The 23,120-nt window shown below is 37.0% G+C and overlaps 1 protein-coding gene across 2 annotated transcripts in view; it reads right to left on the bottom strand.

Annotated features, from left to right (window-relative positions):
* The window catches only part of LOC121868042 (THO complex subunit 2-like), a 75,056-nt gene extending 66,903 nt beyond the window's left edge, over window positions 1-8,153 (bottom strand). For both annotated transcript variants that reach the window (XM_042368299.1, XM_042368298.1), the window contains exons 1-7: window positions 8,075-8,153; window positions 3,385-3,458; window positions 2,759-2,850; window positions 2,284-2,522; window positions 1,480-1,613; window positions 1,074-1,324; window positions 416-637 (exon numbers count right to left, since the gene is read on the bottom strand). In XM_042368299.1, coding sequence (XP_042224233.1) covers window positions 416-637; window positions 1,074-1,324; window positions 1,480-1,613; window positions 2,284-2,522; window positions 2,759-2,850; window positions 3,385-3,458; window positions 8,075-8,145 — 1,083 coding nt within the window. In that variant the 5' untranslated portion in view covers window positions 8,146-8,153. The remainder of the gene's footprint in view (window positions 1-415; window positions 638-1,073; window positions 1,325-1,479; window positions 1,614-2,283; window positions 2,523-2,758; window positions 2,851-3,384; window positions 3,459-8,074) is intronic.
* Window positions 8,154-23,120: the final 14,967 nt, after the last annotated feature.

Genomic DNA, 23,120 nt, shown 5'->3' on the forward strand with positions numbered 1-23,120 from the left:
GAGTCAGTTTGATATTAATACAGGTTTAAAGCTACACTCCATACTGATGTTTTTCCCCCTATACTAGAATGATAATTTTTCCATTTTTCGATACAGAGGTACTATGGAGGTGTAAGACTCTATCAGTTGTCCATTACATCTTTTCAGACATAACATTTACAATGTATCTCAAATTCTTTAGTTTCACCTACTATGGACATATTTTACTACAATAAGAAACTTATCTTAAACTTAGTAGAATATAAATTGCTGTTTCAAAGTACAACCTGAACTTTGCCTCCAATTTAATACTGTAGAGTTTTACACTTACTTATTACCAACTAATTCATTGATACAATTTCTATAAATATTTTTTACCATAGCAATTAAACATTGTTGTCTCTCAAGCAATTCCTTATTCTTTTCTTACACTGACCTTTAAAAGGGCAATACACAACTGAATTTTTTGGTTTGATTTGTATTTTTCATGATTTCTCTGGTCATCTTTGTCTTTTTCTTCCTCTTCTTTCTCTTTCTCCTTTTCTTTTTCTTTATCCTTGTCTTTAGTAGACACAACATGGACCTTGCGAGCAATTTCTCTCGCCTCATTTTCCTCTTTATGGTAATCTTCAGTCATGGATGAATCCTCAGGAGTCAACTGGAAATAAATATTGGCGACTACATTTTAATGACACAACAGAAGGGATATTACAGTACACTATTAAATTTTCTGAGTCAATCACACAGTTATTTTTTTTTCTGATCACCAAAATTTAAAAAGCTTTAGTCCCATGCATCAAAGTTTATCTCCCCACCAGTTCCAATTAGCACAAGAGTTATGCTCTAGACAAAGAAAAGTTTACAGACCTGTGCAAAGTGAGTCACCCATGGTAAAGAGTTGTGAGTGCACCATAGCCTTGAGCGACACCAAGGTAAACAAGATAAACTACAAGCAATTATAAATAATAGACCTGTGACAAATAAATGCATAAAAAAAAAATACTAATCCCAAGGATGAATTATGAACCTAAAAGCTCTCCCACAAGTGCAAACTTCAAACTACAGTAAGTCACCAGTCGTCCATATATACTCACCCAAGCATAAATATCTGATAATTGTAAAATATTAGCCTGAATAAGTAAGGCCATTGTAGTGTAGATTCCCTTGGCATCTTTTCCACTGCTAGAACAGTTATTGAGTTTGAAGCCCAGGAGCTCACTGATGGTGGCTGACTCACAAGGATATTGATTCAAAAGCCCTGTGTAGAACTGGTGCTGTTCTGGACGGGATTCTAATGATTCCAAAATGAGATCCAGGACTCGATTTGGGTCCAAGTTGAAGCCACCTGCAAGGAATGAATATTAAGAAATAAACATCAACAGCAGTACAACTAGGAAAACATCCAGTACATCCCTGCCCCCTTACAAGCATTCATCAAAAAAGGCAAAAAATCTTGCACCAACAGAAATTCATTGAAGATAAATATGGCATATAACTAACCAATAAGACTACGTATAACTTGTATGATGGAGCTGGGCGTGACTCTGTCGGTTATATCCTGATTGAGCTCTGTTATCAGCTTTGCATAGCCTTCTGTCTCTTCTCTTAAAAGGTTGAACTTTTGTTGTTTGTAACTGAAACAAAATATACATTACCAAGAGAAAGAAAACAGGTTTAAAATATACAGTCAGTCCTCGACTTACGACGGGGTTAGGGACCGACGACCAGGTCGTAAGTTGAAAATGCGAAAATAATATAGAAAATCTAAAATGGGTGTCTCTTTTTCTTCTCAGCACCACGAGAACTCTCACGTTTACGCTTGCCAGCCATTTTAAAGGGAATTACAAACGAAAATTTTGTCAGTACACAGCGCAATCACTAACGCCGGGACTCAAAAATACGTAATTTGAAAAATATTTTATTCGGCTGCGGCGGTCGTATGTCCAGGTGGTCGTAAGTCAAGTAGTTCGTAAGTCGAGGAGTACCTGTATCAGAATACAGAACTGTATATTTAAAAGAGCAATAAAGTTATCTTAAAATCCAATTTCCTAGCAAAGGAAATGGCAGTTATTGGTTATACCAGAACTGTTTACATATATATACAGTACATGATTAATATCCATGAGTGAAGTACATCCAGTGTTCATTATTTCAGAGTTAATTTGTTAAAATGAATGGGCAATAAATGAAGCACCCAGAATACTTGTTTTCACTCCTGTGAACCCTTTTTCATTATACCACAGGGTGGCTGAAATCAAGTGCAACACTGGATCTCCCTTAGCAAAAACTTTCATCAATACTCACAATAGTTTGGTCTTCACTTTAATCTGTTTAGTGTGAAAGTTCTTTTTATTTTTTACTATGCCTCCTTCTCCTAGAGTTTCAATTTCTAATCTTTCCTTCACGAGTTTGTCTGCATCCAAGGACTTGAGGAGTGCCATGAGTTGGTCACGATTTCTGCTAAGTCGATCAATAGTGGAGGTCTCCAGGTCAAGAAGTGTTGACACCTCCACCAGCTGTGAAGCCATATCTGGATGCCAGTTCTAAAATCCACAATGCCATACTGTCACATCATCATCATTAAAACTGATCGCCAGCAGGAAATCACCAACTATTCAACCTGTCATCATTCGCTACTCTTCAGCTGTCAAATGCTAATGTAATGTACAGTACTGCATATTGAATGTATAGTACAGGTATATAAAAAAGTGAACATTTTACTTAATAAACAAAAAATTTGTAACATTGACAAACAAAAGTGTAAATTTTGAGCACTCACAATCATATCTGTGAGGAGGGGTCGTGCATAGTCTCTGCGTAAATGCCCCCTCACAATTGCCGAAAGAAGTTCATACAAAGCACGTGACAGATCTGAAATATACATTATATACAGCATAAAGAAAAGAAGTGTTGAGCTATCAGATTACTTAATACAATTAACATGCTCCACATAACCCTCAAAGCTCAAACAATGATTTTTACTTTATAATGTTATCAAAGCACTGTAAAGTAAACACAGTTTTATCATCAGCAGTACATTTAATGCAGTTTGTGATGTTGCCAAATTAGATAAAGAAAATTAATTAGCTCAAATAAAAATTCTTGGTAGTACATTAGATTTGCCTGTATAGTATGTACAGTATTGTACTGTACTAATGAGTTCTATTTTTAGGAATCCCTTATCATGTACAGTATTTTATATTAAAATTTCAATATAAATGTTGAAATATGAAATTGCTGTGAAATAATATTAAGGCTACAGAAATATTGTATTTCTTTAGTTAAAAAAATAAAAAAGAAATTTGGTTAAAAAATCCATCAGAAGCTTTGCATCAAAAATATTGTAATCAAATTTACCATATACTGTACACCTGTACCTCATAACACACACCAATCATAACTGACCTTTTCCTTGATTAGGTTTAGACAATCCCGGATTATCTGGGTCATCTTTGAGTTGCTGTTTGATCATCTGTACACTGAAAGAGAAAATTCTGCTTGTCAGACTACTGTTTATGGAATTAATACGAGAATTCTGTACATTCTGGCAATGTGGATTTAGTAGGAGCGCTGGACAGAGAGCCAGCCCACATCATGGTAGGGAAAGTGGCACAATACATTTCAGTGAAAATGGGGGAGGGGATAAGAGAAATACAGTACAGAGAACAAAACAAATACTGTACAGTATGTAGGTAAGGTACCAGCAGTGAACAGTGGCCTAAAGCCTCTTCACCTCTGGTCAACCCCTCAGAGTGGAGCCCTTGGAGAGTGATGCATCACAGAGAAGAGTGAATTTTAAACAATACTGTAAATATATTACAGTATTCAGGCACTGCTACCGAAACCAATCAATTCAGACTCCACTAATACAGTAGCATATAGCCATAGAGAAATATTACAAGAACATAATCCATCTATCAGTACCATAAATGAATAACTAGTTATATAGACAAGCTTTGAGTTAACACACACATACAGCCATTCAAAAATACTGTATGGGTGATGACAATAATGTGTACCACTTTGTTCTATGCCCTACACTAATGCAGCACATTTGACTGAAAAAACTTTGCACTCCACTTCCATTACACACCACAATATTAGAGTATAAGTGAAGTTCCCATGGGTTATACTTCACAGTAAAATGGAGACTAATCACATAAAATGAGGTGCTGAAGGAAACACAAATAGCTGATGTAGTGACTACCAATGTCAGCCCCAGAGACAAGTAGCTGCACTGCCAGCTAAGAAGAAGCTTGGAAGCCCTACATATGATGTGCAGTTCCCACACTTTAAAAGTGGGTTAGTAAAAGGAAGGGCATCTAGTTGTACACTCCTCGCCATTGTATTATGAGCGAGGTGGCCGACGGGAAGTGATCTTTGCTGAAATGTCTCACACCCCTCCGCACCAGCCAGCTGGGGCTAAGGCAGGCATTGTACATCTGGCAGCGAAGGGAGACTCGAGGACAAGTCAGCCAGCACTCAAAACGTTCACCAGTTGCCCGCGTAAATTTTGTGAATGAAGATTTATGAGTTTTACCCCCCCCCCCAACATTGCCCTTATTTATTGCCACAACGCCCGTTGTTTCTTTGCCTTTTTTACCACAATGGGCTAGAGGAAAGATTTAACAAAAGAACAGATAGCGTCAATTATTAGTCTGCATAAGGACAAGAAACCTGTAAAGGAAATATCAAGAATTGTTGGAGTGAGTGAACGATCAGTTCAGATTTGGATTAAACGATTTTGAGATGACGGCGATTTGGCAATACCAGTGTACAGCGGACGGCCAGGGAAGGCTAAAAAAACTTCCCAACGCAGGTTAACTGTTCTTAAGAAGCAACTTGCTGCTAATCCACGTCTGTCAGCACGGGAATTAAAAGAAAAACCCTGTACTTCTAGGTGATGTTTCTATAAGGAACGTTCACTGCAGCATCCACGGCGACCTGCCGTTTCGCAGCCACCGCGCATGCAAGAAGCCACTCCTCACCCTTGTGCAGACACAGCGTAGGGTCACTTTTGGCAAGGCTAACACTCAGTGGGATACGACCAAGTGGCAGCACGTGCTGCGGAGTGACGAGGCAATGTTTTGTTTTACTGAAAGTTGTACTTTTAATGTGTACAAGCACCCCGGGAGTGATTCGCTTGACCCCAAGTTCACTTTTAGCACAATTAAGCATCCTGAGTCACTAACAGTGTGGGGTTGCTTCTCATGCTTTAGAACTGGTGATCTTGTTGTGCTACCTAGGAATGTGATGATGAATCAATTTAACTACAGTACTTGGAGCTGCTTTGTGATTATTTGCCCGGGTCTTTTGAAAAATGCCGCGCTCATGTGTTTATGCAGGATGGTACCCCATGTCACACAGCAAAATGTGTAATACAATGGCTTGTTGACTGTCAGGTAGATTTCATAAGTGATTGGCAGGGCAATTTGCCTGACTTGAACCCAATAGAAAATAAGTGGAGCATTACCAGGTACCAAGCTTCGTCTACAAGGCAAGGACACAAATACCGTCCCCTAGCTGGATGCAGCCATTCTGAGGAGTGGAATAATTAAGACCCACAAATAATCCACAACTTGACAGAGTCAGTTCCTTCATGCCTGCAGGGGTGTATCAAGAGAAAAGGTAAGCCTATAGACTACCGGAAGTTTGTTAACTTCTCAAATTAATTTTTTATTAATATTTCATCTTGTTGTTTATGTTCGTCACAACGACGCGCATAGTGCAACAGTGAAGAGTGTAAATCATACATCAAATTTGCTTGATGGCAATAGACACACCATAATATTAGTTACCATGGATAACCCACACAAGCACGGAAAATAACCACAATATGGTGGTGATGATGAGTTAGGTCGAGTCTCTCCCTATATTTGCCACAATATGAAAGTGAAGCTGAAACAAAGTTTTTACCAATGGTTTTTGATGTGTTATGAATGAATGTGACCTTCATTTCTGGCACAAATCAATAGCTTCTGAGAATGTAGATTTGCTATAAAAATCAATGTAAAAAGTGTATAAAAACACATCGAAAACCATTGGAAAACCGTTTTGAGTATAACCTAATCTGGGGGCTCTACAGTCATTTGATGTTCTGGGTGTGTACTGCCACGTATGAACATACATAATAAAATGTTAAATATCTCACTTATACGTAATTGGTGCCAGAAATGCCATTGAAGAAACGTGTAATACCAAAGTTTTCATTTTTTTATTACTTATTATCATCAAAACAATATGTATGGAAAAATTAACCAATTCTATAAATTCCTTCTGATAACAATTTCATCCACCATTACCATTTTTTCCCTGTAACTGTTTTTTTCTGTTCACCATGTAGAATAGACAATATTGTTTTCAGTTTTCTCATTTACAGTAGGCAGTGGATGCTTTGCCATAACCAGCTAAGTTCTTACTTATGCTATTTTACCGTGAGTGCACTGACTAGCTAATCATCCATTACCGGTGAAAAACGTGAGAACTATATTTGACTGTAACTCTGGAAGCATTTGGTATTTATTTTGCAGTCAGTCGACCGTTGTGTAGCCATAAACATGCCGAATCTATTTCTGTTGTGCATCGAAACTTAATAAAAAAGAGGCGACATTTACTAGAACCTAATAGAACCTGACCTAACCAACCAAAAAATCTACCTAACGTTACTTAACTTTGTAGCCGGGGTGGACCCCCTGTCATATTAAACAAAGTGCTTAGCCTATCAGAGCGCACTTACGGTAAAATGCCATCAGTAGGAACATAGCCGGTCACGGAAAAATACTGTATCCACTACATTTACAGTAAGGATATTCTGATGACACTTTATGGAATTTAGGTTAAGTTGGTTTGGTCAGGTACTGTGCATTGCTGTTTCCATGTTTGTGTTAATATCATGCAAATAGTATCTCCAGAAATTTTGGTGCAATCCCAAAAGTCCTTCTGGTGTTAACCGTTTGCTCCACAATTACCGAAAACAGTAAATTTTTACTTTAGGACATGTGTCCCAATATGTTTTTCCAGTGTATTTTGGTGTGTTTTAAACAAACCCGACCTTCATTTTTGGCGGAAATTGCTCGTTTTGGGGGGTGAGAACCTGGGAAATCAGGGTTTTTGGGTGGGGGAGAAAACGAAATCGAGTCATCTAACCTAACCCCTAGCCATGGGACCCGCCCCCGGACCCCCGATACACCTAGCTTAAACTAACCTAAATTTTTCAGTAGTTAAAAATTTAGGGCGCGCCATGTCCGAAAGTACAATATTAGTTAGAAGTGGAAGGACCAGGGATACGTAAGAATTGGATAGATTGATCGTCTTTCTCGTAAAACTGTGCAATAAACTTAAAATAATCGTAGGAGCACAAATGACGATCAACCTCCACCACGGCCATTGTGAGACTGGTCAATGAAATTAAAATCATACCCAGGCTGCTTCCTTTGAAAAAAATCAAATGTGATTGGCCGAAAAAAAATTGTGTGATATCGATACATCATTGGTCACGGCTGAATGTCAGTCAATAATGCACATGCGTGGTGCACCGATAACATCCCCTGACAGACGAAGACTGATAACTAAGTAAAATCAATTAAATTCAACTGTGTCGCTATTATCCATGTCCACCAGGTATATATATGGGGTTCAGAATAGCAAGATCTTAATGTTTCAGTATTTATAACTTTCGAGCGCGCTATGTCCTAAAGTTAAATAATACCGAAAACTATCCTGTACTGCTTCATTTTTCTTATTTCTAGTTGCTTTCCAAGTATATTTTAGCACTTGACCATTTCAGTAGAGGATGTACAGCCAAAACCACTTTACACTAAACCTGAAGACAATGTTAATCATCTCGAATAAAAAACTTTCATATATCTGCAAGCGGTTGAGAGCTCGGATTTTCGACAAAGCTTCATTAAATTATATACAAATTTTAAAAGCTTGTGAATTAGTAGTGGAAAGAATGTTAGTTCTTGACACAATACTGGAGGAGAAATCGTGATGTACACACATGTTAATCAAGAAGTAAATACACGGTAATTCATATAAAAATGAACTGTGGGCTTCTTTAATATCTTGTTGATATATTTAGAACTTAACTTACACTTCTGCTTTCCCTGATTTGTCCCAATTCTTCCATGTCTCTAGTGTAAACAAGCGGTAACTACCCGCCATGTTTGCCACTGTTGCCAACTGAGACAACCCGAAAGCCGCTATAGTATGTGACAAAATGTGCTAAAATCCATTTAAAAATGTCAAATTAAAAAAAAAAGCTCAACGATGACGTCCATAAATTCAACCATATAGATTAAGTAACTGAACATATAATAGTTTTGAATCTTGAGGTTCTCTGTCTAATTGGATAATCGAGATGACTTACAGTAGGTCAGGAATCACCTTCGTTTGTTGCACCTTTTCTAGGGATACTATATATTTTTGGACGTTAAGTTTCCATGCCTATACATAATAATCTAGATCGGGTCGTACAAGAGATTTATAAAGTTGAAGGTGGCCATTGCTCACTGACTACAATGGTGAACAGAGGTATCGAAACTAATCAAAGTTCAAGCTGTTGCTGCCGTCACTGATGTACACATATGTACACCTGTTTCATTGGATTTTTTAATTAAGGTAAAAATTATCAGTAATCTGTTTAACACAAATGTGTTATATATTGTCACAACAACAGGGACATTAAAGTTCGCTTGATAAAGGGATTTTCAAGCTAAGTTGGTAACGTTGATGTTTGCTGTTTGGCCCCAGTTTTCTAAAACTTAAACCTAACTTCCGATTACTAGACTTCATAATATCTATCTATATATATTGCTTCACAAAGCAGTATGTCATTAATATAATAAACTTTTGAATACTGCACAGTATCAAAAAATTCTTTTCAGCAATGCTCTAGGGAGATTATAATCATGGACAAATTCCTCAATCAACTTCTAAGAAGAATATCAACAAATGAGCGTGGAAAATACACAAAACAAAAATAAAAAACATTATTAAACTTAAAAACATGAACATCATTCATAAAATGTTTGTAGTGATTTAAGGAAATCAGCTACAAAGCCTACAAGGACTATGCTGTGGGCGGTGGACGGTGGAGCCACCTGGAGGCGGCGGGAGAAACCTCGATTCAAAAACAAACCATGGCGCCCAGGAGGAAGAGTTCCTTAGGTAGTCCTCGGACTCCTAACAATTTCGAGTACTTAAAAAGCCTTGGAGACTTTAAAAAGACGATTCGAAGACGAGATACGCTCAAGTCCTTCAAATCTGGCAAGGTAAGCTAGTGGTACATGACTTGGTTTTAATTAAAAGACGAAATACCTTAACAGGATCTTAAGATTCTCTCGTGTTAACAATATTAAAGTGAAAAAATAACTATTTCCTATACAGTACAGTATTTATAAATGTGAAGGCTAAGGAGAGACTCGTCTGTTATTTCATGAAACGTAGTGACGGGATTGTTAATGATTTATTTTTGGTGTTAATTACAAAATTAAAATAGGTGAGTTAAAACTAATGAGTGAACTCTAGAAAATCATGTTTGAAGTGTACCTCACCAATGAATGATTAATTTATGTTTATAAGGGAAAGCCCTATTATTTATGATTAACCAGAAATAATTTGGGTTATTTTTCGTTATCCACCCATTACCTTCTTTCACATGAAAAATATGCTGTTTTAGAGGATTCTAACATTTATCTTTGGGGCAAATATCTTTTATTTTTTTTAGTTAGGTTGGTTCTTTGGTTCCTTCCTTTGGTTTGAAGATAGGTTTGGTTGGTTGGTTCCTATGGTATGAGAATAGGTTATTTTTGGTGTGTTTTACTCAAATCTGACCTCCATTTTTTGCAAATTAGCAGTTTCTGTTAAAATTAAAATTTTAATTTTTGGCAAAAAAAATTGCAAAAAAAATGAAGGTCAGATTTGAGTAATACACCAAAAATAACCTATTCTCATACCATAGGAAACAACCAACCTAACCTAATCTAACCTATTCCCATACGAAAGGAACCAAACAACCTAACCTAACCTTTCTAAAAAAAAGTTATTTGCCCCAAAGATAAATGTCAGGATCATCTAATACAGCAAAAAAAATATATTTTTCATGTGAAAAAAAGTGATGGGTGGATAACGAAAAATAGCCATAATTTGAGGCAGAATGTGTGCCAGTCCCAATAGATTCATTGTTAGTATAGAAGGCAATCGGAGAAAACCTGATAATATTGCGGTAAACAGCAACCCATAGACTTCCGGAAATTCACTGCATCGATAGAACTATTTTTTCTATTAACATTTTCTTATATTACACTTGTTAGGGCCACCCATTAATGTGGTCACTTAATACTAGGGGGGGGGGGGGCACTTAGTTTGCTGCCACCAGACCACATGAACAGTACGTGTAATATTCTTTTGGTAGGTAGCTGGCAGAGCAAGCCAGGCACTGTCAGTTCGTGTTTTTCGTTAATAAAACCGAGAGTGGAAGGAGGGTGAAACACCAACCAAATCTTTAACTAATTTATTTCCTAATCAAATAATATTGCGTTCAGTCACATTACAAAATAGTTGACTTTCCCCAAGCAGTTATTAAGGTCACTGCACCACACACAAAATATTCGACCTTCTCTAAATAATTAATTAAGGTCTTCTCTCTCAATACCAAATCATTGACCTCCTTACCTAGATCATTCCTTCCCCAATATCACCCAAAAATACTAAATAGCACCCTAATACACTCAAACACATGCAGGTACTGAAGCTCCTTTTTAGCACCAAGGTACAGTCACTCGCCATAATTTCGATGCACCCTCTACCCCTACTCCTGACTCGATGGAAGTCGTAGCCTTGGCTTTATACCGAACGTCCCCCTCCCCATTTTTCAGTGGTGCAATGTGGTAGCTCGAAGCTTCTCTGTATTGCATGAATAGCAGTTCATGATGAAATATTTGAGAGAATATATGCACGATACAATTTTTTAGTGACTTCACGACACTTTATTTACCATCACTATACTTAACATCGCTATTCAAGAGGGACCGTTCGGTTTGCAGTCCTGACTACGACTTCCCTTGAGCCAGGAGTAGCAGTAGAGGGTGCATTGAAACTGTGGCGCGTGAGTACATATGACAGGTACCCGTTTCACACACTATTCCTGTGTGGTAAAGGAGATCCTTCCCAGGCATTCATACCAGGACTGTTTCTGCGTCCGGTAGCATTAGGTCGCTTAAAGTGGCGACCACGTAGCACCTCAAATAGCACCATAATTTTCTTCTATCCTGGGTGTTGCTGTGTGGGATGTCCAGAGGTTCAAAGGGGAGGTTGCATAATGGCCATCAGCATTACCCACAACACCTTGTGGGTTACTCAAAGTAGAAAAGTGGTTGCTGGGCCAAGCATTTCCTCTGACCTCACTGGTCTCCCTCCGCTTGCAGGGGTGTACACCTGCGTGTATAAGAAGCGGGGCCCGACTGAGTGTAAATAAACTGTTTACTGGCCTGACAGGCTTTTCTATTACCAACAACGGTACAAAATCTATTAATTAACCCATTATATTAACAATAGCATTAGGCAAGGCTTTAAGATAAATATAAAATGTTAAATACGCCTCTTTAAGTACTCGGGTGTAGCACCAGCTGTAGTGTACTGACCTGTGTGTATAAGAAGCTGGTCCAGACTGAGGACGAGCCTTCGTGCCTCACACTGAATAGGCTTACTGGTGTCAATGCTTAAATTTCACCATGTCTTTATTCTGACCCCCACACATACACTTTCTTATATATTGTGACTTTATGCCTTATAGTTACATAGTTTAATTATAAATTACATACTACAGTAAATGTCTGGTTTGTCAGTTCTGGGTAAATTACTTTGGCTATCTCATTACCTCGAAACTGTGGCCGTAGGCGATTCAGGCGCCAACAGACAAAGGCCTGATTCTTGGCGTGGGTATACCCACTTCACTTTATTCTGTATGTATGGTTGATTTCCCCACACTTGGCAATTGTTTAACACGTTCATAAGATTCTCGAAGCATTGCACTGTTCGTGGTTACTCGTCACATGGGATAACGATGTGTATTAAGCTCACACCAAGGTACTGTACATAAGATGTTTTCTTTGGAGTTTAGTTTATGGGTCAATCCCAGCACTTCACATATGTCATATACATTTATCCTTTTCCAAGATCATAGTTCTCATATATTTTCATCTGATACCCGAGGTAGCTATGTTCACTAATCGTACACTGACGTAAATACTATAACCTTCAGACACAGTCACCCTTATTCACTATATTGTACTAGTCCATATCAATTGGGCCTTCCCAATTATCTTATAGCTACCTTGAGTTCTCCCTTAATACTATCAGTACACACACTTAATATCATATGCACAGACATTGGTATAAATTCATATAAAGCAATACACAGCATGCGAATTACCCCTTCCAAATGTTTACCTTTTCTGTGACACTCCACTAGCGCAGTGAGTTTGAATGTTATGCAGCTGTAATATGAATCAAAAGAGATTATAGAGACTAGTACTAATGTACGCATTCGATAGAACTAGCATTTCTACAATTTTTTCGTAAATAACAATTTCTGGTGTTTTCTTGTGATTCGGACAATTTTGGAATTCGCTTCTACCACAAATCACTCATTTTGGCTCTCACCCCACCCAGAACCCCGAATTCCCATGCTTTCCCCCATTATTGTTAGAGGGAGGAAGTAGGGGGGGGGGTAAATCTCAAACGAGTGATTTCCTATAAAAACGAATGTCAGATTTGAACCAATCTCATCAAAAACCATCTGAAATTTTTTTTTTTATCAGATTCTTTGGTTGCTATAATCTGCAATTTTACCGAAAACTTGCAGTGTGTGGTTTGGACACTGGACGGCATCTTTCGCATATCTGACCCAATTGGGAATCGCTACCTAAAATTCACCATTAGGTATTTAACCCCTTTGCAGAATTAATGGGACCATATATAAAGCAAAAATGAAATTGCCTTTTCATTTCTCTGGTTTTGCTATTTACATTGGATGGCTTCAAATATGGGTTGGACAGATATGTGAGCGATAGGGGTTGGATGTAAATGGGGTATTATTTTAATTTCGGTCATCCGGGGAATCTTAGGAATTTAACCTCCACTAGAGAGGAAGAGTCACATGGTCTGTCTGGCTGGCTGTTTATTCTCTGTTCTTGGTTACAACGTGCCTAACACATTTCGTAAGAAGTAACATAATATATAATGTATACATTCAATAAAGGCAGCATATAAACATACATATATATAACAGCGAGCAAGTACAGGGGCCAGAGTTTCAGCACACTCCCTCAGAACACGAGGGGGTATTCCGTCCGGTCCATGCACCTTACTCACATCCAACCTGGATAACACACCAGCAACCCTCCGAGTGGAGATTACAAGAAAGTGCATAGGTTCAGTAGGAGGAGCAGGGGTAGGGGGGATAGAGTTGGAATCGTCTAAGGTTGAATTAGAAGAGAATAAGGTGCCAAAGTGATTGGCTTTGTCAGGGGAGAATTGGCTATAGCGTTATCAGGTTGGAAGAGCGGAGGACAAGAAGGAGTGCAGTAGTTATTGCAGATGTTTTTGGTTAAAGACCAGAAGGATTTACTAGAGGAAGAATTAGTCAGGACAGCGGTCTTTCTTTTTATGAGATTCCGCTTGGCTGTACGAAGAATAGCCTTACAACGATTCCTAGAAGTAATGAAAGAGGAGTGGGTAATAGAAGGAGATAATTAGGTTGGATATCTAAATACAGGATGACCAAAACTAAAATTTTACCATAAATGTGACTGCCCAGTATGAGCCAATAGGCCTGCTACAGTTTCATCCATTCTTATGTTAGGTAGGCTTATTTTTAGCATCAAATTCTGGTAATACCCAGTGCAGTATATCATTGAGATAGCTTTCATGGCCAAACTATGTATTTTGCTTAGAAAAAAATATTAAAAAATGACAGTGGATATTTTGCCATGACCGGCTGTTCCCACTAACGCTATTTTACCATGAGTGTGCTCTGATTGGCTAATCATCTCTGTAAACATACCTACCATATTTCTCTTGTGCATGGAACTTATCATTATAAAATAGGCAACATTTACTACAACCTAATAGAACCTAACCTAACCAATTAAAGAAACCTTCCTAGCCTTACCTAACTTCCTGACCGGGGGGCGGATCTCCCTGTCATATTAAACAGAAAGTAGCGGTTAGTAGGACCTTAGCAGCCGGTCATGACAAAATATCTAATACGTTAAGAAAAGGTGTCTTACTTAAGGGTTTGGGGCAAAAAATCATAGGATTTACAAAAAAAGTAAAAAGATCCTCCTGAGTCCCTACCACTGCCAATAGCACTCTGTATTAAAACAGACCATTGCTAGTTTATGCTTCATCTTAGCAGTGACTGGCCACAGTGTTGCTAATACTATCAGTACAGTAATAGGTAATAATACTGTACATGAAACTAGACACCTTTTTTCTCCAGTGGTTTACACACAATGTAACAAGTAGGAGATAGCAGCAGATGTGGGTACTATACAGGGTATTGCACGACCTGCTTCATAGTTCCTGTGAGTGAAAAAAGAAATCATTAAAATATGTAAAATTTTGTTCATTCCAAAAGGATTTTCTCTGAAACACCTGTTTTAATGCTTAGATTGCATATCTGGGGAAGTCAAGGAAAAGGTGACATGGCATGATGGTATTTATTTTGGAATTCAAGTTAAAAATAATTTTTTGAATTGAGAGTGGGGAGAGTTTTGCTTTACTTAGGTGCACCTACAGTCAGTGATATCTGGTGGTGATGGTGATTATGTGTTTGCAGCTGTTGCTGTGCTGTGAAGTGGGCTGGATATAGTGACAGGGGATGGGCATGTCCAAGGCTGTTTTCTAATATAATTTACTGTTAATGTGATGAAGTTTCCTCGTAACTTAAATTGCAAGTTCTAAGAATGTTACCATAAGTGCCCTTTGACCCTCCTGTATGATCTGTGCAATATAAGATGGCCAATTTTGGAATTGTCCTGGGTATTACTGTATTGGAATTCCCCTAGTGGCCAGGTCAATTCTGGAATTGAACTGTGTGCATTATAAGAATTGTAGCCTTCTGAAAGTCTTGCTATGTTTTCCTATATTTTGGTGGGTTAAGTTAGATTAGGCATACACAATGAATACAGTGACAATCTCTTGAGTACAATTCCATATAATGAATTAATATTATGAATAACTGAACAGTACAGGGTATCTCAAAAAAGTATTTGTCCACACTGTGTAAAACATTATGAGACCACAAGTGATAGATATTGGGATACAGGTATGTTCATTCCTGCCCTGTATAGTTTAACGTAAGTAGTGCAATGTGTATTTATTTTGGCGTAATTAACATGATGTTCGGCTACCAAATGTAGTAGGATCAGCATGCCACAGAGCCACGCATATCAACCTTTCTGACATCACGAGTTGCGTGTAGTATTTTGAAAGTCACCGGACCCATCTTGGCAGATACTTTCTTTGAGATGCATTAGTATACTGTACATTAACAACCTCATGAGTGTATTAAATGGTTTAATATAATGAGTACATTAACCACCTTTGGAATACTGTACATACAGTACAGTTTACTATGTATCTTATTTTTATGATAGAGTACTGTACAGTACAGTACGTACAGACACTCCCCAGGTTGAGGATGACTCAAGTTATGGATTTCCAACTTTACGGATACCTGTACACTAGTTTCGTAGTTACTTAATTGTACCGTATTTGTGTTATATGCTTAATTTTTTTATAAATACAGTACTATATTCATTGTACTTACCTTTCTATCCTATTACTACTATTGTATACAGTACGATAGTACAGTATTGTATAGTACTGTATATACGAGTTCTAAATACAAAACTATTGTATCGTGTTGGTATACAGTACCGGGTATTAATTTTATATACGTAAATGGTGTACACTACTGTACAATATGTGTGTTCAATGATTACCTATAGGAGGGTTACTTCTGGTTTACAGAAAATTCATCTTTGAATAGCCTTCAGGAGCAGAACACATCCATAACCCGGGGAGTGTCTGTACAGTACAGTATATGATTTGTAAAATAAATGGCATTAGCATGAGGATATTATTCTGATAATGTTTACTTTTCTGTTTTCATTTTTCAGGTAAATTCAAATTCTTCACCAATTAGGGTAATTTAGAAAAAAAGGTAAGTTGCCAGGAGTTAATTTTAGTAAAATTCTTTTATGCATTTGTTTACGTAAAAAAGTTATCGTAGTAAGTTAAAAAATCATAGAACTGCTACCAAGAATGTTGAAATACCCTATACACTATACAATAGTACAGTGGTCCCTCGGTTAACGAACACAATTCGTTCCAGAAGGTCGTTTGTTAATCGAAAATTTCGTTAATTGAAACCATTGTCTCAATGGGATTTTGGGTAATTGGTTCCAGCTCACCGAAAATTACATACAGTACAAAGTAAAAAAATGCAGTAAAGTACACTTACTTTGAGGTGTGTATGTAGAAGGCTCCTGGTTGATGATGATGATGGGAATTAGAAGTGGGGGTGGAGGAGAAGGGAGAAGAGAAGGAAGTGGGGGTGAAAGAGAAATCACCCCATGCTTGATGCCGTCATTTCACCCATAAAGTTTTAAGTTCACTAGGTGTAATTCAACACTGCACTGCACTTAAATCAACACTGCACTGCACTTAAATCAACACGGCACTGCACTATATATTGTCTGTATGTTAAATAAATTTCAGAATGACCAATAATTGTACTGTAAAAATGTAAAAATACTCTGTGTTCAAGAGACCCACAAGCAAGATGTTTCCTCCACTGAACAGAGACACAAACTGACGCCTTGGTGGGTTAGTGAAGTGGCTGATTGGTGCACCAAAAACTAGTTCCTTGTACTGCAATTATGTTAAATAAGTGTTAAAATTACTAAAAAAGTTAATTTAAAACTTGGAAAATTATTGAACAGTACAACCTTCTTGATATTTACTCCAATTTTAATGAATGTAAGCCCTAGAACCGATTTCTGTATGGGCGGACTAATCTTCCAGCTGGTGAGCAAGCCAAAGCATGTCGAAACATTTTCGTAAGAATTTTGTTAACCGAATTTTTGTTCGTTAACCGAATTGAATATTCTTATGGAAGGTAATTTGTTAACCGAAATTTCGTTAACCGAGGGACCCCTGTAGTTAAATAAAACAACGGAGAAATTATTGTCCCAACTATCGTTTCTCTGTGTCTGGGGGTGATATTTAAACCAATCTTCATGCAAGAAAAATTAAATGAACTATCCATTGTTTTTGTTACTACAACAAAAACCTATGAACAAATATTTCACTTAAAAACTTGAATGTTCACATACTATTATAATAAATAAATCACTATAATTTTAAGATTAATACATCTGGTTCACATACACATACAGTACTGTATAGCTCCTGTACAGTACTGGTAGTATGATTATTTTAAAAAATTCTTTTCTATTGAGTCTTGGACACGTGAGTGGCGAGGGTGAATACTGTGCTGCGTACCATACACTTAAGTTGATGAACATCATGACATCTGTGATGTGAAAAAATTCCACCAAACAGATTGGTTAGGTCTCAGTTTAATCCAAGAAAGCCAAGCACAATTTTGTGCTTTAGAAATAGATCCTGAGCCTAACCAAACCCAATCAAGTAAAACCAGGCATAACCTCATGTTTTGGAATTGGGTTTTTAAGGCTAACCAGGTACACTTGCTACAGAAAGTACTGTATCTGCAAGGTGGGGTCCAATGGATGTCAAAGTTAACACTACGACTCATGTTGTCTCGCTAGGGTTGCCAAATTCTTTCATCCATTGTCATATTGTCTAGCAAAAAATTTGCAGGTACCCGTACTGTACTTTTTGGAGCGAGTGTATAGTCAAACCATAAATTACTTTTATCTCTTCGGTGACATACAATTTGACAAACCGGCAAAAAATTCCCTACAAAGTTTCACATTGGTACCCCTGCTTTCCTTTTATGGGAATATTGTACAGGACTGTATGTGGGAGCTACCAGTGACACTTTTCTCTCATTTGTCATAATACAATTAACTTTTCTGTGTGATCCAAAAAGGGTTAGGTTTATTGTAAATTGAAGAATATAAATCGAATACAATATAAATAAGTACCTGTACCGAGAACATTATGAACTTGTTGATTTATTAATTTGAATAACTCTTAGTACAGTGCATGTTTAAAGTTATATCAACATTTTCAATCTTTTCTCTATAATTTTACAATACAGGGTAAATCGTCCATTTGAGAAAATTTTGTCTGCTTATTTTTAAAAGTGGAATTTGGCCAGATTTTGAAAGATTATTATGAATATTCCTTGTAATTAAAGGTGTAAGAATGCACCCAATCAACTTACTGAATCACGAAATGAATATCGAAAACAGTAAAAGTTATATATTCTACTTTAACTGGGCACTTTTACTCAGATTTACATTCAAAATAATTTAGATTAAGTACACCCTCAACTTTTTTCTTCAAACTGATGTTAGATGAACTTGTGTAGTCGAGTCTCAGTATAATTTTTTTTCTTTTTAGCCTAAGTTCACCAGTTTGATGCGCGTTCATAAATGTACTGTATTTATTTTGGAATGTGTAAACAGTATACTTTCTGTTGATGTATTTAAAAAAAATAATGTATGTATGTGATTGTCAACTTTTACGATTTCAAAATTTCGACTCCGGTGGTAATTGAGAGAAAGCAGCACCTCAATTCTCATGTTTCAGGGACTACTTCACGGAATATCTAATAAGGAAGCTCACATGACACACTTCCATCATTTCGGAACAAAGATTATTATAAGACAGACAGGAAAGGAAAGCGAAAATCGCATTAGACATAGCATACAGTTAGCAGCGGGATCAACAGATGGCGTTAGTGTGCAAGGCGTGGGCGTCACCATCACCTGTGTGGTGTAGGCACCTGCACAAAAACAGTGTTTCACGTTTTCACGTTGCTATATCTCATTGATCTTATAGAATTTACCTTGTGATATTGTGTGTCTGCGTGTGTCTGCGTGTGTGTGTGTGCATGTGTACACATTACGAACGTTAAGGTAATGAATATTACTTTGACGTCTTTGCCTTGACGTTCTTAATGTGTGTACACACAGCTAGAGTGTGTGCCGGTAGCCCTGAGTTGCCCCGGTGCACAAATATATATATATATATATATATATATATATATATATATATATATATATATATATATATATATATATATATATATATATATATATATATATATATATATATATATATATATATATATATATATTAAATAGTTTGTGTACCATTATAATATTACTGTACTTTCACATACTCAAATATAGTATGCTTTAAATACATACACCCCAAACATACTTAAACTTTATAAGTAACAGTTAAACAAAAAGCAAAAACGACATATAGGATAGGGAAAAAAGTAAAAAAAAAGTGTAAAAAATTAGGACCATCTTTATTTCTGAAATGAAAACTACAACTTTCTACAAAGTAACTTTTCTTGTTTTTTTTGTTGGCAAATTCTTCAATGACATTGTCAAAAACTATTTCATCTGTCAATTGTCGCTCTATAGACAGTATGGCAAGATTTCTCAACCGCAAGGTGCTCATAGTAGATCTTGTTAAGTAATTCTTGATCAGTTTTAGTTTCGAAAAACTCCTCTCACAGGTAGCAACACTAACAGCAATTGTGAGGAAAATCCTCAGCATTATTACTATATTTGGAACCGAGTTCCCAAGTAGGGGGCTTTCGTCTGGGGGGCTTTTGTCTGTACCCCAGTGAGGATAGTGTCTTAGTATAAAATCGCAATGCTGTGAAACAAAATCTTAATATTTAATCTCAGTACCGCAGCAAAAGTCACATCAATATTTTTTAACCAATACTTTAATATTTCTTACCTTATAGTATTATGTCTTCCTACGAAGTAAATAACTGGATCGAAAACACAAGAGAACTTAAAAGTCGTCTAGTCTCCCCTCGTCTTGTCACGATGGAGACTTGTGAAGTGAACTGCTTGTAACTGGTGGATTGGTCGGCTGTACATGAACTGATATGACCCGAGACTGCATGGTTTTGCAGCTACTGGAGACGTTAATCCTTCCCTTTGTATCGGCGGCAAGTTAATCCTCGTCGTGTCTGACCTAACACCTGACCCACACCACATGAGCTCACTGGCGTACTTGTTTGAAGTTGTTTCCTTAATCCTCAACAGGTTACAGGTTGTGTGTGTGGCGGGGGGGCGCATAGCAAGGGTGTAGCTCATGACGTGGCCGTGATGATGTGGGTCAGGTGTTAGGTCAGACACGACAAGGATTAACTTGCCGCCGATACAAAGGGATGGATTAACGTCTCCAGTAGCTGCAGATATGGGTGATGAGCAGACCCAAACCCAAGGGCGACCCCCCCCCCCCAGCTACGCTGGTGACACACACACATATATATATATATATATATATATATATATATATATATATATATATATATATATATATATATATATATATATATATATATATATATATATATATATATACTGACACACAATATCACAGTAAATTCTATATGATCAATGATATTATAGTAACTTGAAGACGTGAAACACAGCTCACTTCGCTGGTTAACACTTACGCGGTACCCTCACGTGCCCCAGGTTTTTAGTTAGCCGCGTTGGCAACAGATGGCGTTGATCGGAGCTCGGTGGCTCACTTTTTTTCGGAAACGGTTGATGCTCTCCCGTCCTTCTTATTATAGTCCTTGGTTTCAGAATGATCCTCAAATTTGACTACAGCGCTACCTGTTACTGAGAGAAGAGGTGGGTAAACCTAAAAATTTTAATCATAGAAAACGATTGTTTCACCAAGTGAAATAGATACCAAATGTCGCCAACTCGGCCCCCTATACGCTATATATATATATATATATATATATATATATATATATATATATATATATATATATATATATATATATATATATATATATATATATATATATATATATATATATATATATATATATATGTATATTTTTTTTTTTAGGCATTAGCGCCCCCCCCCCACATGAGGGTCGGGAGAGGGGGGAGGCGAAAATATAATAATAATAAAAATTACTAAAAACTAATAATCAATAAATATTATAATAAAAAAGTGGTATTAGTAGTAGTAATAATAATAACCATAAATACGAAAATGAAAAACAATATATATGTCAATAGTGCTTATTAGATATTCCTTGGATTACTTGTTACTTGACAGTGTTTTGTAACTGGCAACTGTCAGGGCTTGGCAAGGTTGTCCAGTTATAACTGTTAGCTATTATTATTACTGGTTCTCAGTAGGCGGCGACACCTGTTATATAAGACAAACAAGATGTGTAAGGCTTTTATCATTAATGTTCCGCGGGTGAGTTTACATCTGGTGCCGTAAACATGAAGAATGTGTTACGCCTCGCTTGTCCACTGTGCACCGTACACTGATTTTGCAGGTGTTGTATGTGCATGTGTCACGGATGAGTTAGTTGGTGCGTATGTGACAGGTAATGTGTCGCATTCACGTGTTACGGTTACACTTGTTTCAGGGTCGGGCATGTGTTAATAGGCGCGTGTTAGCGAACTAGCTTGCAAGAGTGGAGGCGCTCGAAGTAGAGAATGGCGGTGTGCCGTAGGAGAGAGGCAGTCAGTAGTGTAGTGGGTGTGAGACGGTGAGGACGTGTGTGTAGCTCCATGGGGTGAGAGAGGGTGATCCGGTTCTCCTCGCTCCCCTCATAATGTTAACCCTAACCTATGAAAATGGTCCTACATTGATAACTTAATATCGTCCAATAAAAAGTAATTGTACATTAGTTGTGTTGACAGTGTTTGCCCTCTGTGAGAGGCTGTGACAGTTGGTGTGTGTAGTATTATGTGTAGAATATTTTTTTCCTGCTGGGCTGCTACAGGGATGATCATTAGTGACCGGTTCCGGTAGCATAGTCGTACTGTCGGCATGCCGTGGTGATACTCTGTGATACGTAACAGCTAGTATTGTATTGTTATTCTTTGTGTATAATTGTGTTTCACCATTAAATGCCACACACTTTAGGAATATATATGTCTTTTCTTATCATACGATTATAAGGAACAGTAAGAACAAAGCTCTATAATGAAAATGTGAGTAGTATAATATTTTTGGGAATGTCAGTCTATTTTTATTTTATTCGTCTAATTTTGTTAAATTTTACTGGGACAATTAAATTTGATTTATCATTAACATCTTTCAATGTCAGTGGAATAAACTTATAGTTGTTGATATTAATATTGAAACAGTTTATTTAGCCAGAAAAATAGAGATGAGAGTGGATACTGTTAAATAACAATATTGACGTGGCTGAGCCAATTGAGAACCAGAGCTCTTTTAGTGGCACCTGATATATATTGTACATTTATCTCATTGAAGTATTATGTAACAGTTAGTATCATCTGGAAAACTGTAGTACACGTAACATGGTGTTAGTAAGAACATATGAGAATGTTACCACAATTATCACTTCGTTATTTATTTTTACATTTATATTATGTGTATATACATATTTTACAGTGAGGTTGGTGTACATTAATCTGATAAGTAAGGGAAGCAATACAAGGGGACAGAAACTCTGTATCATGTCTTGACGGCAAATATATAATTATTACAATGAGAATTTCTATCTACGTGACTGATATAATGGTTTTGGTGGTACAATACAGGTAAGCGTATAAAATAAACGTTACAAAATATTAATACTTAGACTATATATTTTTATAGTGATTATTTAAAGGAAGGGAGCGTTGATGACCAATACTTCAATTAATGATAATTTGCAATTTTAATATAGTGTGTGGGTAATTAATTATTTTCAGTATGATATACGAAGAGCAAGGGCATTCCTAATTTGAGTACTAGTAAGTGACGCAACTCATTATCAACACAACTCGCCAGTGTTGCCAACCTTAATATTGCATTTTGGTTTGTAGATAAAACTTGCATGGCCAGTGTTGTGTGTAAGGTCTAACTTAACATGGCCCAGGGAACCAAAT

This window comes from Homarus americanus, unplaced genomic scaffold (genome assembly GCF_018991925.1).
Source record: "Homarus americanus isolate GMGI-L3 unplaced genomic scaffold, GMGI_Hamer_2.0 scaffold37032, whole genome shotgun sequence".
In the NCBI taxonomy this organism is placed as follows: Eukaryota; Metazoa; Arthropoda; class Malacostraca; order Decapoda; family Nephropidae; genus Homarus; species Homarus americanus.